Source organism: Macadamia integrifolia, chromosome 1 (genome assembly GCF_013358625.1).
Source record: "Macadamia integrifolia cultivar HAES 741 chromosome 1, SCU_Mint_v3, whole genome shotgun sequence".
Lineage (NCBI taxonomy): Eukaryota > Viridiplantae > Streptophyta > Magnoliopsida > Proteales > Proteaceae > Macadamia > Macadamia integrifolia.
The window spans coordinates 14,340,411-14,359,413 of NC_056557.1; the positions used below are offsets into that span (position 1 = coordinate 14,340,411).

Genomic DNA, 19,003 nt, shown 5'->3' on the forward strand with positions numbered 1-19,003 from the left:
TTTTAGCCACAATGATCTATTCATCATAGGCTTCATATGAATGGGAGAGGATATAAGAAGGGTATTTTAGACTTGTACTAAAACCCTATAGAGATTTGTGAACCCAAGAATGGTGGGCGAATCATCCTATATGGATTAGTAAAAATTTCTTCTTTTTTCATTTTTTTTATAGTTGCTTTGTATTCTGGTAGAGACGGGTTCTAAGTGGATTCAAATGAGAGAGAGAGAGAGAGAGAGAGAGAACATAATTTATTTTGTAGGATTAAAATAATAAACGAATGTTAAATTATGATTAAAATTAAAAATGAAAAAAAAAATTGATATACCAAGAGTAGAGAGGGAGTGTAAAAATGAGAACAAGAGATAAAATAGGAAAAGCTAGGCAGTCAATCAAAAAATTAGGAGAGATAATAAGTGGGTTACATGCATCCACCTCTTAGTTGTACAAGTATCAAAACTCAAGTTCTCGTATAAGGACTTGATCTGACCTCTAATAAGATGACAACTTCTAAGTCCACTGCTATGGGGAAGTGTGAAGTTTTAAACTTTCTTTTGATTTCCCTTACTTTATTTTCAAAAGTTATTTAAGATAAGGTAAGAAGGGCTTTTCAAAATAAGTTAAAATTGACTTGTCATTATGAATTTATCACAAACTGCCCCACTAACTTGTAAAATTCTAAGTACCCTTGTGAAATAAACCTTGTGAAATAAAGAGATATACCCTCATTAAAAAAATAAATTATTATACTTAAAGGGCAAAAAAAGTAAGATTGCAACTTCATTTTCACTGATACTAATCAATTGGATTGGTAAGGTTTTAGTACAAGTCCAAAATACCTTTTTGATTACTCTATAAGTGAAGGATCTCATTTTCTTTTAGCTATGGTGATCAATTCATCATAAGCTTCATATGAATGAGAGAGGATATCAGAAGGTTATTTGGGACTTGTACTAAAATCCTATAGGGATTTCTGAACCTTTGGATGGTAGGTGAATTGTCCTTTATGGATCAATAAAAGTTTCTTCTTTTTTCATTTTTTTATGGTTGGTTTGTATTATGGTAGAGACCGGTTCTATGTGGATTTTAAAATAAAAATGTTAATGAAGAGAGAGAGAGAGAGAGAGAGAGAGAGAGAGAGAGAGAATAAAGCTATTTTGCAGGATGAAAATAATAAATGAATGTTAAATTATGATTAAAATAAAAAATGAAAAAAAAATTGATAAATCTTGAGAAGAGGGAGGAAGTGTTAAAAATGAGACTATGAGAGAAAATAGGAAGAGAAAGGTAGTCGATCAAAAAATTAGGAGAGATTACTAATGGGTTATACACATCCACCTTTTAGTTGTACAAGTATCAGAACTCAGGTTCTCATACGAGGACTTGATCCGGTCTCTAAAAATATTACAACTTCTAAGTTCATCACCATGAGGAAGTGTGGAGTTTTAGCCTTTCTTTTGATTTTATTACTTTATTCTCAAAAGCTATTTAAGATAAGGTAAAAAAGGGTTTTCAAAATAAGTTGATACTGACTTGTCATTTTGAATTTATTACAACCGGTCACTAACTTGTAAAGTTTTGTGTAACCATGTGAAATAAAGAGATATAACCCATCTGTGTGTTGCCTAAATGGTTAAGATGAATTGGGGATTGTGTGAATAGGCGCACGGTCCCAGGTTCGATTCTCCATCTGTATATCTGCGATTTAAGTGGAGATCGTGGTGGTGGGTTACTGTACTAGTCTCCCTAAAGATTTGTCGAGGTGTGCGCAAGCTAGCCCGGACACTTTGGTTAAAAAAAAAAAAAAAGAGATATAACCTCATTAAAAAAATAAATTTGTTTTACTTAAAATGGCAAAAAAGTAATGTTGTAACTTCTTTTTCACTAACCTTATATATATATATATATATATATATATTGTCTAAACAAAACCTCTATCTGCGTATTTAAAGTATGTAACTTTCTTTTAATTGTCCCCTATGTTTTAACAAAAGTTCATTGAGTCATGAATAAAAAAGAGCTTTCAAAATGCTTTGAAAGTGGCTTATTATCATGTCATTCTTAAAATCTATCATTGTCTTACACAATATTTGAATAAACATGTGAAATTATAGGATTTTACTTTCATTAACAAAAAATGAGTTACACAAAGAGGGCAAAAGAATAAGGGTATATTTTATTTGACACCTTAATGGGTATACATATAGAACATATACATTAGTGGTTTGCTGTTGACTTCATATATACTACCACATTGTTATGCATGGGGCTTGGTATTAGTTTTATATAGAGAGAAAAAGACCTTTACTTGGTCGTGTGCTCTTATGCTAGACACAAGGGTTTGACGAAAAGACCCCCTTCTCCCTAGTTGGATGCTTATGCGTCACCCGTAGTTGGTCCCCATGATTGCGTAGCTGCCACATGGCCAAGTAGTGAACCTAGCCCTTATTTATAAATATATATATATATATATATACACAACACATATATATAAACATAGATGGACAAATTTTTTCATCTGAGAGTGGTCCTTGCGCCATAGACACAGGGGGCATGCAAGGACAACTGTGCCCTTCTTGGGGTCTGCACTCTTGTGTCTGGGCGCTGGGGCCATTCTCGGACAAAAAACACTAGCCCATATATATGACACATTTATAGGGGTATTTAAAACACATAATCTTCTTTTAAATGATTCTTATCCCATTTTCAAAAGTTATTTAATTCAGGGATAAAAAAGAATTTATCAAAATTATTTGAAAGTGGTTTACTATCATCTCATTTTCAAGAGCTGTCATTTGTTTTTTGAGTATAAATATGAAGATATGGGATTTCATCTTCATTTAAGAGAAAAAAAAAATGTGCTATACTTGGAAGGCAAATAAGGTTATATATATATATAAAAGAAAGATTCATTTGATGGTTTTAATATTGGCTTTATATATACTGTCACACCTCTCATATATATATATATATATATATACACATGCAAACGCACGTGGGAGCATAAATGATTAATATTAAAAAATACAGGGCAAATGCAAAGATTAGTAAAAAATAAAAGAGGAAAGAGTAAAAGGAATAAGTAATTTTCTTTATGGAAAAATCAAAGATTAGTTATGGGTGTTTAAACACTTTGCTTTGAGTAAGAACTCCTATACTCGATTGAACAATAATCAACTATCTCAAAAATCCTATGACAAAAGAGAATAGCTATTGTATCAAAAATATGGCATTGCAATTGATGAAGCCTAGAGCACAAAAAATTGAAGTGTTTTTTGGGTGGTGTTTAATAAATGAATAGAGCATCACCTAGATCGACCACATGCCATGATAAGTTCTCTATGGTTTTAGAAAACCAAAATTCTTTATGTAAGGATATCAAGAATGTAAATGTAATTATACACACAAATTATAATAAAGATAATTACCTCAATTTTGTGTTAGAGAAGAAGAAATTGAAAGAATAAGGAATGTAGATGCACAAGAAGTTAAGAGAAATTTCATCAATAAATACAATGAAGTCATAATAGTACAAACATAATGAAAATCGTTGAAAACCTATATTAGTATCTATAGATGTATCCATAAATTCAAACAATTTACCATTCCTAAACTTTTGAATGTGTGCCACCAAATTATCTCGAGTCGACAGCTAAGGGAAGTATAAAAAAGTATGCAGAGCCTGAACAAACAAAAGAAATAATAATTAGGGTAAAGAAAAACGGCTAGAGTCCCATATTGAGAATTCCCCATAAAATACAGCCACATTAGGTACTAAAAATAGATTAAATACCAATTCAAAAATTTCAAATTATTAAGAAAATAATATTATTTTGGAGCTTGGACAATGTTTTGTTTCTAACATCCCAAAGAATATCAAAATTAGATGCAAATAAAAACAAGGAGAGTTTCTTACATGTATTTTACTATTTAATTTATGAAAATCCATAAACATATGAGCATGTGAAGAATAGATGAAGTAATATGAATGAATACCAAGCATTAAACAATCACCGTTATGTTAAGAAAAAATGATCCTGCATGAACTCATCCTCCCACTGCACTCAATAATAGCTCCAAACAAATTTCTAAAGTATTTGCCTTTTTTCTGAAGGTCAAGTTGCTAACCCAATTTGAGAAACAAACAACAATCAGAAAATTAGAATAAATAGATTCTAAAATTTAAGTCCGAAGTGAAATTAAAAAGCTTAAAGTCACCACCATAGGAGGAGCTCATAGCCACAGTATGATAGAATGCAAGAGCGAATCACAACCCTATGACTGGTAGTTAGAGAAAGAGGAAAGTTTTTAAGAGAAAAAACTAATCATACGCAAACAGAGAATAAACCCTAGAAATCGATGGAGGTCTCTCCAGTGAATTCGAACAACAAATCCACCGGTAGTAAAAAGTTCTATTTCATAAAATACAATTTAAGTTAGGAATAATGCATTGTGCAAAATAAAAGAGAAATAGGCCAGAGAGGAAGCAAGGAAGAGTATCAGAGTGCTATTATGGGGTTTGGATTATATGTGCAAATGCATGTGAAGAAAAATTACTACAGACTATTCAAACCTATATGTGTGATCTTAGTTGAGAGAGAGAGAGAGAGAGAGAGAGAGAGAGAGAGAGAGAGAGAGAGAGAGAGAGAGAGAGAGAATTCATGAATCTATTGAGGAAGAGACACACACTACTCAAATTTCATTTAAATAAAAAAATATAAATGAATTCAGAGATTTATCTATAATCGATCAACTACAGTAGAAAGATAATAAAAGAAAATAATTTCTGTTGCAACTAATAAGAGAGAATTAAGTTAACTATTGCAACCGTAATTCATTGTTGAAAAAAAAAATCTGTAACAATTGCAGCCTAAAAAAATATTCAAAATAGTTATCAATCTATGATTTAACATAAGTTTGCTGAATCAGATCATAAACTCGTTTTCCATGAATCTAAAAAGAAAGAGACATACTTACTACTCAAACTTCATTAAACAAAAAAAAAGGATTTAGAGACTTACCTTTAATCGATCAACCGCAATAGCAAGATAATAGAAGAAAATAAATCCTACTGCAATCAATAAGAGGGAATTAAGGTAACTATTGCAACCATAATTCATTGCAAAAAAAAAGTAAATTTTACACCCCAAACAAAGGTTTAAATTAGTTTTCAATTTGTGATTTAAATCCCATTATTCACAACATATATGTGCTGAATCGGATCCTAAACTTATTCTCAACCATTAACTCTCGTAATTGGTAAGGTCCTTTGATACTACAACAACTAAGCAACCTATTCAAGAAAGAGTTTTCTAACATAATTAATTAATACCCAGCTGTACTATTTACAGCTCAACCAGAAATTATAAGCTCAATAGCATAGTGAATAATTTCACAAGCAAAAAATTCAAATAATTTTTTTTTTCAGTTGCGTATTTCAAATCACTTAATACTCAAAAATCGAAAAAAATGAAAAAAATTTGTACTCTATGATTTAATATACTAACAAAAAGAGCATTCAAAATAAAAATAAAGGGAAATAAAGAAAAACATAACACTATTAGGGAACCGAATCATATAGTAATCGTAGATGTCTGTATTCATACCACTGAGATTTTTAAAGAAAAACGAAGCAAATAGAAGTAAAGCAAAAGAGGGAAAGAAGACACTGAAAGAAAATGAGAGAAGAGAGCTCGATTATCTTTGGTTTCCCTATCTCTCATTCAGTCACACTCTTTGATTCGGGAAGGGATGAGTGACAAAGTTTTAAAACCCTACACAACATTTAGAGAACGAAATTATACAATAATCGTAGCTATCTGAATTCATAACACTAAGATTTCAAAGAGAAACGAAGGAAATATATGCGATTCCAAATGCTGTAAAAGAGGAAAAGAAGACAATGAAAGAAAAAGATAAAGGAGAGGTTGATAAAGCCAAATAATGAGTGCCCGCTCTGTTTAGTTTCAACAAAATAAGGGAAAATTATATGTACCATCCCTAAAAAATAGTGATTGAAAAAGTGACCCTTACATGTCATTCGATTTCTTTTAAGGGTGGTACATGTAATTTTTCCATAATAAAAATATAGATTTTCTTTAAATTGAAAAAGCAATCGAGGAGAGAAGGTCTAGAAAATATGGATATTCTCATTTTGGTTTAAATAATAAATAAAGATGATAAAAAAAAAAATAGGAAAGCATTATTGATTAAAAAAAAAAAATCAACGAAATATGACAGCCATAGTGGAGAGAGAATCTAGAAAATATATATTTCCTTTAAATTACAGGAAATAAATAAGAAACCAAATATTTAGTTATAGACTTCCTTTAAATTAAGAAAGCAAATGAGGAGAGATGAGATCATGAGAGTGGAGGAAAAACAAAAGGTAGCAAAAAAATAGCAAAATGGGGGGACGTGAGAGAAAGAAAGAGAAAAAAAAAAAAAAAAACAAGAATCTATAAAATATATATTTCCCTTACATAATTGGAAATAAATAAGAAACTAAATATTTAATTATAGACTTCCTTCAAATTAAGAAAGAAAATGAGGAGAGATGTGATTATGAGAATGGAGAAAAAACAAAAGGTAGCAAAAAAATAGCAAAATGGGGGATGTGGGGGGGGGGGACTTGAGAGAAAGAAAGAGAGAAGAAAAGAGAAAAAACAAGTAGCAATAGAGAGGATAGAGAATCTAGAAAATAGGGATTTACTTGAAGAAGTTATTTTTTAAATGAAAATAAAAAACTAATATTTAATTTTAAATTTTCTTTAAATTAGGAAAGCAGATAAAGAAACTAATATTCAACTATAGATTTTCTTTGAATTAGTAAAGCAATTGAGGAAAGATGAGAGTGGAGGGTGTGAGATGCATAAATAAGTTATTTTTATAACGAAAAACAAAAAAACAAAAACTATAAAATTGATAAATGAGGGAATTAGTTTAGTTTCATTAAAAAAAATAATAAATAAATGAAATTAGGAAAGCATTATCGATAAAGATACTTGACGAAATTAGTAAAGATATAGAGGAGAGGAAATCTATAAAATTATTTTATTTTTATAATATAAAATAGAAATGTATTTACCCAATTGACCTTTTTTAAAACTCTAATCATAGATTTTTAAGTATGTAAAGATATGTTGAGGAGGGTATTTTTGTCAAGTGAAAGATTAGCCATGAAGCATGAGTGCATGATTTTATAATAGTATATATATATATATATATATATAAAGTCAATACCAAATCTATCAAATGAATCTTTATATACAAATATAATATTTGGTAGTGACTTAAGACTGACGAGCGACAATAGAATGATTTAACTGATTAAGTTCGGAACCTCGTATAGTCCTACATAGGGAATGAAGATACAACAATAATAATAAAAGCACAGCCTTATCCTAACTTAATGGGATCATCTACGTGGATCTTTATTCTCCAATCAGCTTTATTTGAAGTCATAAAAGATATGAGGCTTAAGCTAAGCATGTCTTTCCTCATCACTTCTCATATAGTTATTCCATGTCTTTCTGTGGGCTCTTTTGTTTTCTCAATCTGAATCAAATCACTCTTCCGTATTAGAGCATAAAGACCTCCATTATACATGGTCTTGCCACCTCAATATGCTTCGTTGAGATGGAATAAGAATATATATATATATATATACTCTAGTAAATACACATGTGCAAATGCACGTGTAGCGAAATATTTTTCCTAAAGTGTGTGGCATAACATTGATAATTAGTATGTGTATTTATATGGATGAGAGAAATATGGAATTAAATTAAAATTTAATATCTAGCTAAGCATTTAAACCTTTTTATTTATAACATAAATTTAAATTTTAAAAACATCTTAAATCTAGGATCCAAATATGAACAAAAGATAATGATTGTTTAAGGATAATGAGTAAATAACATTGCTCAATCTTTCTCTATTTTTATTTATTTTTTATTTTTTTGTCTTCATATTCTTCGACATCTATGATCCTTTTTGTATCAACATTTCTTTCTTTAATGGTATCCGCAACAATTTGTCGTGTTATTTGACTTCCATCATTTCTTGCATCCATTTTGAAGTAGAAACAATATTATTTGGATAGACATGAATGTATAATCTGTGAGTACTACAACACATAAAAAAAAAAAGAAGAGTTATAGGATTTAGTATATTTTTGCATTTAACATATTTTATATGTGTATTTTTTTACCTTTTCTGGTGATCTTGCATATTCACTTGCTGAACATCCTGTAATTGTTTTAAGATTCTCAAAGATTGTAACAATTATTGTATCAGTTGAATCTGTCACCTTGAATCTTCCCATGTACCTATCAATAAATAATAGTAGTTAGTTTATATTTTTCTAAATAAAATTTGATGCTTATTAAGTAAATGGTCTAAGCTTCTTACTTTTGTGTGTATTTTGTATCATCAGTATTACATTTGTCACATCTTGCACTATCTCCCTTTAATTGTACCTTTTTGTTACATGCTTTGCAAGCACTGTACTATGGTATCTCATTTTTCAAATTTATGATTCTTCCTTCAATTGAATAATATTTATTCTGCATATTTGTAGAGATTAGATGTGTACAAATTATATTGAAATTGTATTTTTTTTAATTTAAATAAATTAAATAATTATATTCACTTACCAGGATAGTTTTGTATTGTCTTTCTGTTAAATCTTTCATTACAACATGTTCATATTTTTTGAATTTTTCTTCTTTTGACATGTTGAGTATTTTTTTCTCTTGTCCATCTTTTGATTTGAACCTGCAAAATAATATAAATATTTTAAATATATAAAATAATTAAACAATATGTATAATTATTTGATTAATTCTAATATTTACCATTGCTTTAAATGTTCTACTTCTAGAATCGTTGGATTTATTTCAATTGATGTAAATTCTATTGTACCAAGTGAGCCACCTATCAATTATAGAATGTAGTTAGATTATTGAAATTATTCGTTAATTTTTATAATTAGGATTATATGTACATTACCTTGGTACTCTCCTTGAGAAACTGCTGAAAAATCAATTATAGGATTTTGTGATACAATGTCCAACAATTTACCTTGGTACTCTCCATTGCTTTTGTAGAATTATCAATATATGTGCATGTGGAAGCCCCTTTTTTTGAAATTCAATAACATGTACATGTGCAGTTACTTCACCAAAAATGTGTTTCTTGAATAATTGATCCTTTAAGTCATGTAACTTTGCTCGAAATACCCTGGCTGTAAGATCTGGTCTATCTTGTGGGACTTGCCTTCTTTTAGTTCTTGTATCTTAACCCAATCAGGATTGCATGTTATAGTGATGAAAAGATCAAGTTTTCCAAACTTTTGTACTAAAGTTATAGCATCAAGATACCTTCGACACATATCTCTTTGACCTCCAATAAAAGAAGCAGGTAAAACAAACTTTGTCCCAATTTGATCACCTCTTGTTTCCCCAGCTAAAACACTGTCACTATTCCTTGATATAATTCTACTTGGATATTTGTCTGCTTTGATCGAAAATAATCTAATCGTGTTGCTTCAATTTTGATATACATATCTACAACATATTGATGTAGCAATCGACCAGCGTATAGAAGAATAGAACGATGATCATCTCGAATCTGAAGCTTATAACAATAATATGCTCTGGGAGATACCCTGTTCATTTTACTCTCATCAAATGCTACAATTAAGAAGGACAAAAAGATTAATTTCATTTATTATTCTTAATCATTTACTAAAAAAAAAAAAAAAACTAATATTTAAACATACCTTCAAAGTTGTTTTCTCTATTAAATATAGATTCCTCGCTTGTTATATCATGCAGAACCATACATGGTTTACTCTTTTTCTTAATGCTTCTATGCCAACCGACTTCTCCATTTGGGTATAAAAGAGGATATTGTAATGCATCATAACAACCATAATAATGATTAATTCGATGTTTTTTTCCCGAATGTCCTTGAATTATTATATCACATTTTTCCTTTCTATTGGGATTATTTCCTTCTACCCAAATAGCAGCAACTTGATCAACTGCTGGTAAATTATAAACTCTCTGATCAAGACGTATGTCACTTTTGATTATAATCTCATTATCCTCCAATGAAGGAACATCTTTCAAACTTTTAAAGAAACGTGCATAGGGATTATTTGATAGAATCTCCATTAGTTTCAACACAACAGGCTCTTTGAGTTTTGAATCTTGTAATATTTTCATCCTATTTTGAAGTTCATTATCAGTATCGAAAAAGTATAATTGTAAATAACTTGGATTGTCTTTCTCTAGAATAATTGAAGGCAAATCATGATATACTTGTCATTAAGCTCTAAAAGTATATATACCATCTTTACCATTAACAAGATTTTTCTCGAGGTGAACTCCAAAAGATGTAAAGGAAAATATACTATTATAAGCACATAAAAATCTACGAAATTCAACAGCTTCAGATGTCTGAGAGGTAAATAGATTATATAATTCATCTGAAACTGATGTAGATGCCAAAATAACACTTCCATTAGAGCAACAAAATGAAGGTGTTTCGTATTCAAATTTTTTTGCTCCACAATGTTCGCAAGATGGTACTTTTTTAAGTATATGTAAATCAGAACATATTGGTTCAAATATTCCCGTATTTCAAAATTAATTAAAAATTTTTAAAATAAAACATATTAAACTTAAAAAAAAAAATTAATACTAACCTTCTGTATCATTAGATGGTTGAAATTCTGAACTTTCACCGTTTGAAGTTGTTGCAATTGATTCTTTAACAGTTGCTCTGAGTAACGAGTTTTCATTTCTTTTCCATTTATTTCGTTTAGTCACATTATATCGTTGACGTTGATTTTCAAAAAGTATTTGTTTTGGTGGCATAATAATCTAGAAAAAAATAAGAAATAAAAAATGACAGTAAAAATAAGACATAATATTAATATAAAAAATTAATAAATAAAATAAGACAAAAATGTTAAGGAATAAATATGCAAACTGAATTTATAAAAATGGATAGAAAAAATTAAGACCAATATAACCTCATCAGAAACCAATATTAACCCAAAATAAAAACCCACCACCCACACACAAGCGCACGAACAGAGAGTGAGTCTGGGCCTGATCTATCAAAAAAATTAATATGGGCCTGAGTCGCATTCTTCCATTGTGAAACAGCCAAAAAATTCCTTGGGCCTTAACGTGACCCGTGAAATAGAGAAAACGTTAGAACTGAAAAGCTTATAGAAACACCTTGAAGATATCCCATAGCCTCGACTAAGAAAGCATTGGAAGCTTACAGAAGCACCTTGAAGATGAGGGAAAGAGAAAGAGATAGGACAACAGAAAGTCCCCTGAGATTGTATCAAAACCACCTCCTCACCTTTCATGTCTTCACAGTTGATCTTCCTAGGCTTAACAAGGAAGAAATAAAGATTGTGATTGATGGTAATGTTATTCAGATCAGTGGAGAAAGAAGAAAAGAGGGAGAGGAGAAGAACAGTTTGTGGCACAAATTGGAGCATACCTTTGGAAATTTCCTCAATAGGTTTAGATTACCAGAGAATATGAAGAAGGATCAGGTGAAAGCAAATATGCAGAGTGGGGTTCTTACTATGATTGTTCCTAAACAAGAGGTGAAGAAGCCTCAAGCTAAGCGCATTGAAATCGCTGGTTAAAAGGGGTTTTAGCTTATAGACTCACCAAAGAAAAAATAATCAAATAATTGATCCACAGAAAACAAGATAAAAAAAATCCTCTCTCTCTCTCTCTCTCTCTCTCTCTCTCTCTCTCTCTCTCTCTCTCTCTCTCTCTCTCTCTCTCTCTCTCTCTCTCTCTCTCTCTCTCTCTCTCTCTCTGTGTGAATCACAACAACAAAGATAGATGAGGGGAAAGGAAGTAAGAAAAACTGGAAGAACAGAGCAACAAAAATCTGAAAGTGAAATAAAACATAGAAATGATATATAGAAATCCAAAATAAACAAATCAATGGGAAGAATACAAAGAAAGAGAGAAAAAGAGATTGCAGAAGGACTTAATGACTTTACCAGGGAGACACAAATTCTAAGTTTGAGTTGTATTTTTCCAATATAATTTATTCATTAATTTTAAATTTCATATTTCTAATCTTTAAGCTTCTCACGTTTGTTTCTTCATAGTTTTCCCTGCTAAACAGATCTAAACAAATAACAGGAACTACTCCAGAATGTATTGATTTAATAATTCACACAGGCACACAAATTTAAAGAAAGTAATTCCTGCAACAGTGCTCACACAAGGATCCGATTAATCACGGATCGGAGAATGTGAGTCTACCATTCCTAAATTGAACATACAGAACAATACCAAGGAGAAGGGAACTTCATCCATCTCTATGTACCCTAATATCTCTCTTGCATAATGAAAATAAAAGAAAATAATCAAGCAAACAAGAACACTAAGAACTACCATGATAAGTTTCACTACATTAGAATCGAAGGAGTCGAATCAATAATCATTGGGGTAAGTGAGATTTCTTACCCTTTACTTTTCTGGTTGTTTGAGTTGCAAAAAGAAACTTGAATCGAAGGAGAAGGGAGTATGCCGCAGTTTTGCAGAGACGAAGTCGTTGCCTACACCACCCCTTTCTTCTATCACAGACAATGCATGGAGAGTTTACAACTCTTAGAACTCAGGAATCAACAGAGTTTTCCTAGGCTTACACATTGAAGATAATTTAAAACACTGTAAGGAATAGGATCCAGGAAAGGGTTTGGATGGGTGAGGGTTGCACTGAGAATGAGGTGGGGTGTATATGGAGAGAGATTTTTCAAGAATCTGAGGAAAGGAGGCAATCGATTGAATCAAGAGTCGAAAGGAGAGGAGAAAGTCGTTTGTTCCTAATCTATCGATATGAAATCTACTGTATGGAGGAGGGGAGATCATGCGTGGGAGAGTTTGGGAGAGAGAAGGAAATCTACTCTCTCTTTGACTATAATTATTGGAAAGAGGAGGAGTTTGAGAGAAAGAAGGAGAGTAGAGAAAAATTATTGGAATATAAAAAATAGAAGGGTACCAATAATATTTAATTTATAAAAGAATATAAAATAAAACAAAGGGGTAAAGTAGTCTAGTGAAAGATTTGCTCTTTGACGCTAATTATTGGAAAGAGGAGTTTGAGAGAAAGAATGAGAGTAGAGAAAAATTATTGGACTATAAAAAATAGAAGGGTACCAATAATATTTAATTTATAAAAGAATATAAAATAAAATAAAAGGGTAAAGTAGTCCAATGAAAGATTTGCCACTTCATGCTTTTATACAATAGTATGATATATATATATATATATATTTTCTTTCTTTAGTCTATTTTACCCACTATGTCAACAACTGTCTTGTGACAGATCTTTTGCAGTTAATATCTTGCGGATGAATTGACCCTTAGGTCCACCATTCACAAGCCAAATTTTAGTCCAAATCAAGGTTTAAAAATCCAATACCATGGAGAATGCACATAGTGGTCAGAATACCGTTGGCAAGTAGGAAATTATATGGGAAGGAAGGTCAATACACAAGGATATTTGATTGAATAAGATTTGAAATTGGACATATGATTAATAAAGATCATGAACTCACTATGCAACAATTAGAATGGCTACATCCATTACCCACGTGGCAAAATAATAGTGTGTGAGGGAATAGGTTCCGTTTCATTTTCAATACTAACTACAATTGAAATACTAACTACAAAGGTAATTAATAAACTCTAGGGGTGTCAAACAGGTTGGTTGGTTCAGTTTTGATCAAACCCTAATCAGTCATGAACCTTTGAGGGGCAGGACCAAAACATCTGACCATGTAATCGGTTCTCAAAGCAAAGACTGAGATAGTTAATACTAACTGGGCCAATTATCAGTCTTAAATCAGTTTTTGTATGTATTTTGGCAATTCGATTGGTTATTGGCCCTTGATTGATCTTTTATCAGTCAGTTAACGATAGGGTTTCGATCAGTATGCTTAATCTGTCATTAATCAGTGGGTCTATTACGTTAATTGGGGTGGATCTAGATCGACCAATTAATTAAAAGAAAAAAAAAATTGTTTCCTAAACTGTGTCAGAACCATTTAATAATCCGTCAGACTCGTTTCATGTGACAACTATAAGTTATATGGGACACCCCAGGTGGGGATGCAGGCCATGCCAGTTTGGGCATGGCAAACAGGCAAAGACATTCTAGGTGATGGTCCATAGTTAATGGGAATGTGGATAGGGAGAGACAATGGCAAAGTTTGCAAAGTCAACATCAACATCATGTTTTTACAGGATGGTTTTACAGAATTCAAGTCAAGAATTCAAGTCAAGATGAGATTAATTTTTTGGTGTGTCTTGTATTTTGCTGATCTAAATAATTATTATTAAGTATATATTTATAATTAGGTCAGGTTTTGGATCCATTACATATACAGTGTTAAAATTATAATTATGTGGGATTAACATTCTAAGGTTTCTATATATTGTCTCTGCGGGAAAACCTAAATACAAGCAAGGGGGAGATCATTTTGTGATATAGAGAGTAGTGTAGAAAGTTTTCAAGTTTAGTAGAAAATTCATGGTTCTCGTGAGTGAATATAGACATTCGTCCTAAACCACATTAAATTCCACATATTGTGTGTATTTTTTGCTTGATTTGTTCCTCATGGTTGTGCATTCGTCATCAACATTTTTATTTACCCCTAATTGAATATGCAACGAAAATGAAATCAAATGATGTGTTTGGATCTCTTCTAATTAGGATGGAAAATTATTTTGCCTTTTAATCAGGATATTGAATTTTATTAGTTCCCAAACCACCTCTTAATGCTGTGACATGGGATCAAATTGAGGTGCAACAGATTCAATGGATGGCAAGTGAATGGCTTTCATTATTGTTAGTGCTGGAAAATAACCAAATACAAATGGAAACAAATTCGCCCCAATTAATTGGGTGCCCAATTAGTGATTCAAGAGCTAGGTGGATCTAGGGATACACGTCCATATATTGCAATGGGTGTCTAGGTCCTCCGAGCCCTTGGATCACATTAGGCTCTCAATTGGTTATGTAACAGTTGAGAGGACCGGGGAATATGTGTCCATGTAGCCCTTGGATCACTAATTAGCCTCTAATTAGTTATCCAATAGTTGGGAGCACCTGAATACACGTTCATGTATTGGGATGCGTGTTTGGGTCTTTTCAGCCTTTAGATCACTAACTAGGCCCCAATTAATTGAAGAAAATCCGTAAAATAATGGTATAAATAAATTTTAAAGAAAAAGCAAAGTACACAATTTAAAGACTACAACACAATCCCATTGATATATTCATAATTTACTGACAACAATTTGTTTCTTTTAGGTGAATAAAATATATATTCAACGAAACTCAGATTGTTTGCCCTAAAAAACATAGAAGAAAGAATACGAAAACAAAAGAGAGAGGTTCTCTCTCTACTAAAACCACCACCTAATGACTCAAGCTGAAAGGGGAAACCAGAGAAATCCCAAGAGAAACCAAAGAACAGAGACAACCCAGGTCATTCAGGCACGAGCACCTACTCCAAGAGGAGCTAGCCAACTGAGAGGTTCCAACCACTGAACTGAACAAACCAAACTAGGGCTAAACAATGAGACCTCAGCACCTCTTATTCCTTACCCAATATTCATAATTTATTAATTCTTCATGGTGTGGACGATGTTGCATAGGTCAACACCTAATTTTATTTCATGAAAGGGCAACCAATAGATGATTCAGATGGGGTCTCATCTGAAATTGGATTTTTGAGAAGGCCAGCAAGCAATTCTCCAGCATCATAGATGAACTCCAACTTGTTAAATCGCAACGACTCGTCAACCTATATAAAACCACAGATCAATCACCCATGAGCTAAAACAAATTAACAACTTGAATAAGATCATTAATAAAATTCTCCACAACTGTGCTACTTACCTAGATTCTTAGAGATATAGGCACCTCACCTATTTTTGGAACCTTTCTGTCGTCGCTACTTCCCTTCAGTTTTATATATCATCCTTTCTTTTATTTAGGGATGTAAATGGATTGGATGTGATCGAATTTGGATCAGAAGTGTTTGGATCTGGATATTTCCTGGCTTAATACGGATAGCCGTAAACGAATATGGATGCGGATCAAATTCGGATTTTCAACTATCTGTTTACTCTTTAACTCGTGTAATTTAGACCTTCCTCCCCCCACCCCCAATGAATATAATTTGCTCTTAATCCATCTTTCGAAGTTGTTTTAACTCTTTTCCTCATTCTCTATAACCTTTTTAAGCTTCAAGAACCCTCAAAATCATTAATTGATTATTTAATCGGATCAGATAATTATTTTTCGGATAATTCAGATTTTAATCAGAATACCCTTTGACTGGATACAAATACCCCTAAACGAATACGAAAACGAAGTCAAATTCAGATTTCGACTATCCATTCATATCCCTATTTTTATTGTTGTTTCCCTCCTGGGTTTTGATGTATCCCTCTATTTGGTTGGATTCCCCCCTCCCCTCCCACCCGTGGTTTTTTTGGATGTTTCTTTTTCCCTGGGTTTGGTGTATCCCCCTTTTGGTTAATGTTTTGTTCCATGTGAATTACATTGCCTCTCTAGAATTTAGCCCATCCCTTTTATTGGCCTTTCTTTGGCTTTGGTTCTGGCTCTTGGATGGCCATTGAGGCATTGTTTTGAATCTCTTCTTTTAATATATTTTCATTCATCCCCATCCCCCCACCCAAAANAAATAAATAAATTTATACTTAAAGAGCAAAAAAGTAAGGTTGCAACTTTTTTTTCACTGATACCAATTAATTGGATTTGCAAAGTTTTATTATAAGTCCAAAATACTTTTTGGATAGCTCTATAAGTGGAGGAATCTCATTTTCTTTTAGCCACGATGATCTATTCATCATAGGCTTCATATGAATGGAAGAGGATATCAGAAGGGTATTTTAGACTTGTACTAAAACCCTATAGAGATTTGTGAACCCAAGAATGGTGGGCGAATCATCCTATATGGATTAGTAAAAATTTCTTCTTTTTTCATTTTTTTTTTTATAGTTGCTTTGTATTCTGGTAGAGACCGGTTCTAAATGGATTTAAATGAGAGAGAGAGAGAGAGAACATAATTTATTTTGTAGGATTAAAATAATAAACGAATGTTAAATTATGATTAAAATTAAAAATGAAAAAAAAAATTGATATACCAAGAGGAGAGAGGGAGTGTAAAAATGAGAACAAGAGATAAAATAGGAAAAGATAGACAGTCAATCAAAAAATTAGGAGAGATAATAAGTGGGTTACACGCATTCATCTCTTAGTTGTACAAGTATCAAAACTCAAGTTCTCGTATGAGGACTTGATGTGACCTCTAAAATAATTACAACTTCTAAGTTAACTGCTATGGGGAAGTGTGAAGTTTTAACCTTTCTTTTGATTTCCCTTACTTTATTCTCAAAAGTTATTTAAGATAAGGTAAGAAGGGCTTTTCAAAATAAGTTAAAACTGACTTGTCATTATGAATTTATCACAAACTGCCCCACTAACTTGTAAAATTCTAAGTACTATTGTGAAATAAAGAAATATACCCTCATTAAAAAAATAAATTATTATACTTAAAGGGCAAAAAAGCAAGATTGCAACTTCATTTTCACTGATACTAATCAATTGGATGGGTAAGGTTTTAGTACAAGTCCAAAATACCTTTTTGATTACTCTATAAGTGAATGATCTCATTTTCTTTTAGCTATGGTGATCAATTCATCATAGGCTTCATATGAATGAGAGAGGATATCAGAAGGTTATTTGGGACTTGTACTAAAATCCTATAGGGATTTCTAAACCTTTGGATGGTAGGTCAATTGTCCTTTATGGATCAATAAAAGTTTCTTCTTTTTTCATTTTTTTTATGGTTGCTTTGTATTATAGAGAGAGAGAGAGAGAGAGAATAAAGCTATTTTGCAAGATGAAAATAATAAATGAATGTTAAATTATGATTAAAATAAAAAATGAAAAAAAATTGATAAATCTTGAGAAGAGAGAGGGAGTGTAAAAAATGAGACTATGAGAGAAAATAGGAAGAGATAGGTAGTCGATCAAAAAATTAGGAGAGATTACTAATGGATTACACACATCCACCTTTTAGTTGTACAAGTATCAGAACTCAGGTTCTCATACGAGGACTTGATCCGGTCTCTAAAAATATTACAACTTCTAAGTTCATCACTATGAGGAAGTGTGGAGTTTTAGCATTTCTTTTGATTTTATTACTTTATTCTCAAAAGCTATTTAAGATAAGGTAAAAAGGGGTTTTCAAAATAAGTTGATACTGACTTGTCATTTTGAATTTATTACAACCGGTCACTAACTTGTAAAGTTTTGAGTAACCATGTGAAATAAAGAGATATAACCCATCCGTGTGTTGCCTAGATGGTTAAGACGAATTGGGGATTGTGTGAATAGGCGCACGGTCCCAAGTTCGATTCTCCATCTGTGTATCTGCAATTTAAGTGGAGATCGTGGTGGTGGGTTACTGCGCCAGTCTCCCTAAGGATTTGTGGAGGTGTGCACAAGCTAGCCCGGACACTTTGGTTAACAAAAAAAAAAAAGAGATATAACCTCATTAAAAAAATAAATTTGTTTTACTTAAAATGGCAAAAAAGTAAGGTTGTAACTTCTTTTTCACTAACCTTATATATATAGATATATATATATATATATATATATATTGTCTAAACAAAACCTCTATCTGCGTATTTAAAGTATGTAACTTTCTTTTAATTGTCCCCTATGTTTTAACAAAAGTTCATTGAGTCATGAATAAAAAAGATCTTTCAAAATGCTTTGAAAGTGGCTTATTATCATGTCATTCTTAAAATCTATCATTGTCTTACACAATATTTAAATAAATATATGAAATTATAGGATTTTACTTTCATTAACAAAAAATGAGTTACACAAAGAGGGCAAAAGAAT

At 31.6% G+C, this 19,003-nt stretch overlaps 1 protein-coding gene across 1 annotated transcript; it reads left to right on the forward strand.

Annotated features, from left to right (window-relative positions):
- Positions 1-11,315: 11,315 nt before the first annotated feature.
- Positions 11,316-11,678, forward strand: LOC122067144 (class I heat shock protein-like). The gene has a single exon (XM_042631022.1). It carries the CDS (start codon positions 11,316-11,318, stop codon positions 11,676-11,678), a length of 363 nt encoding a protein of 120 aa, XP_042486956.1.
- Positions 11,679-19,003: the final 7,325 nt, after the last annotated feature.

Excerpts from the sequence above, each read along its gene's own strand:
- LOC122067144 (XM_042631022.1), top strand. The coding sequence starts at position 11,316 with ATGAGGGAAAGAGAAAGAGATAGGACAACAGAAAGTCCCCTGAGATTG.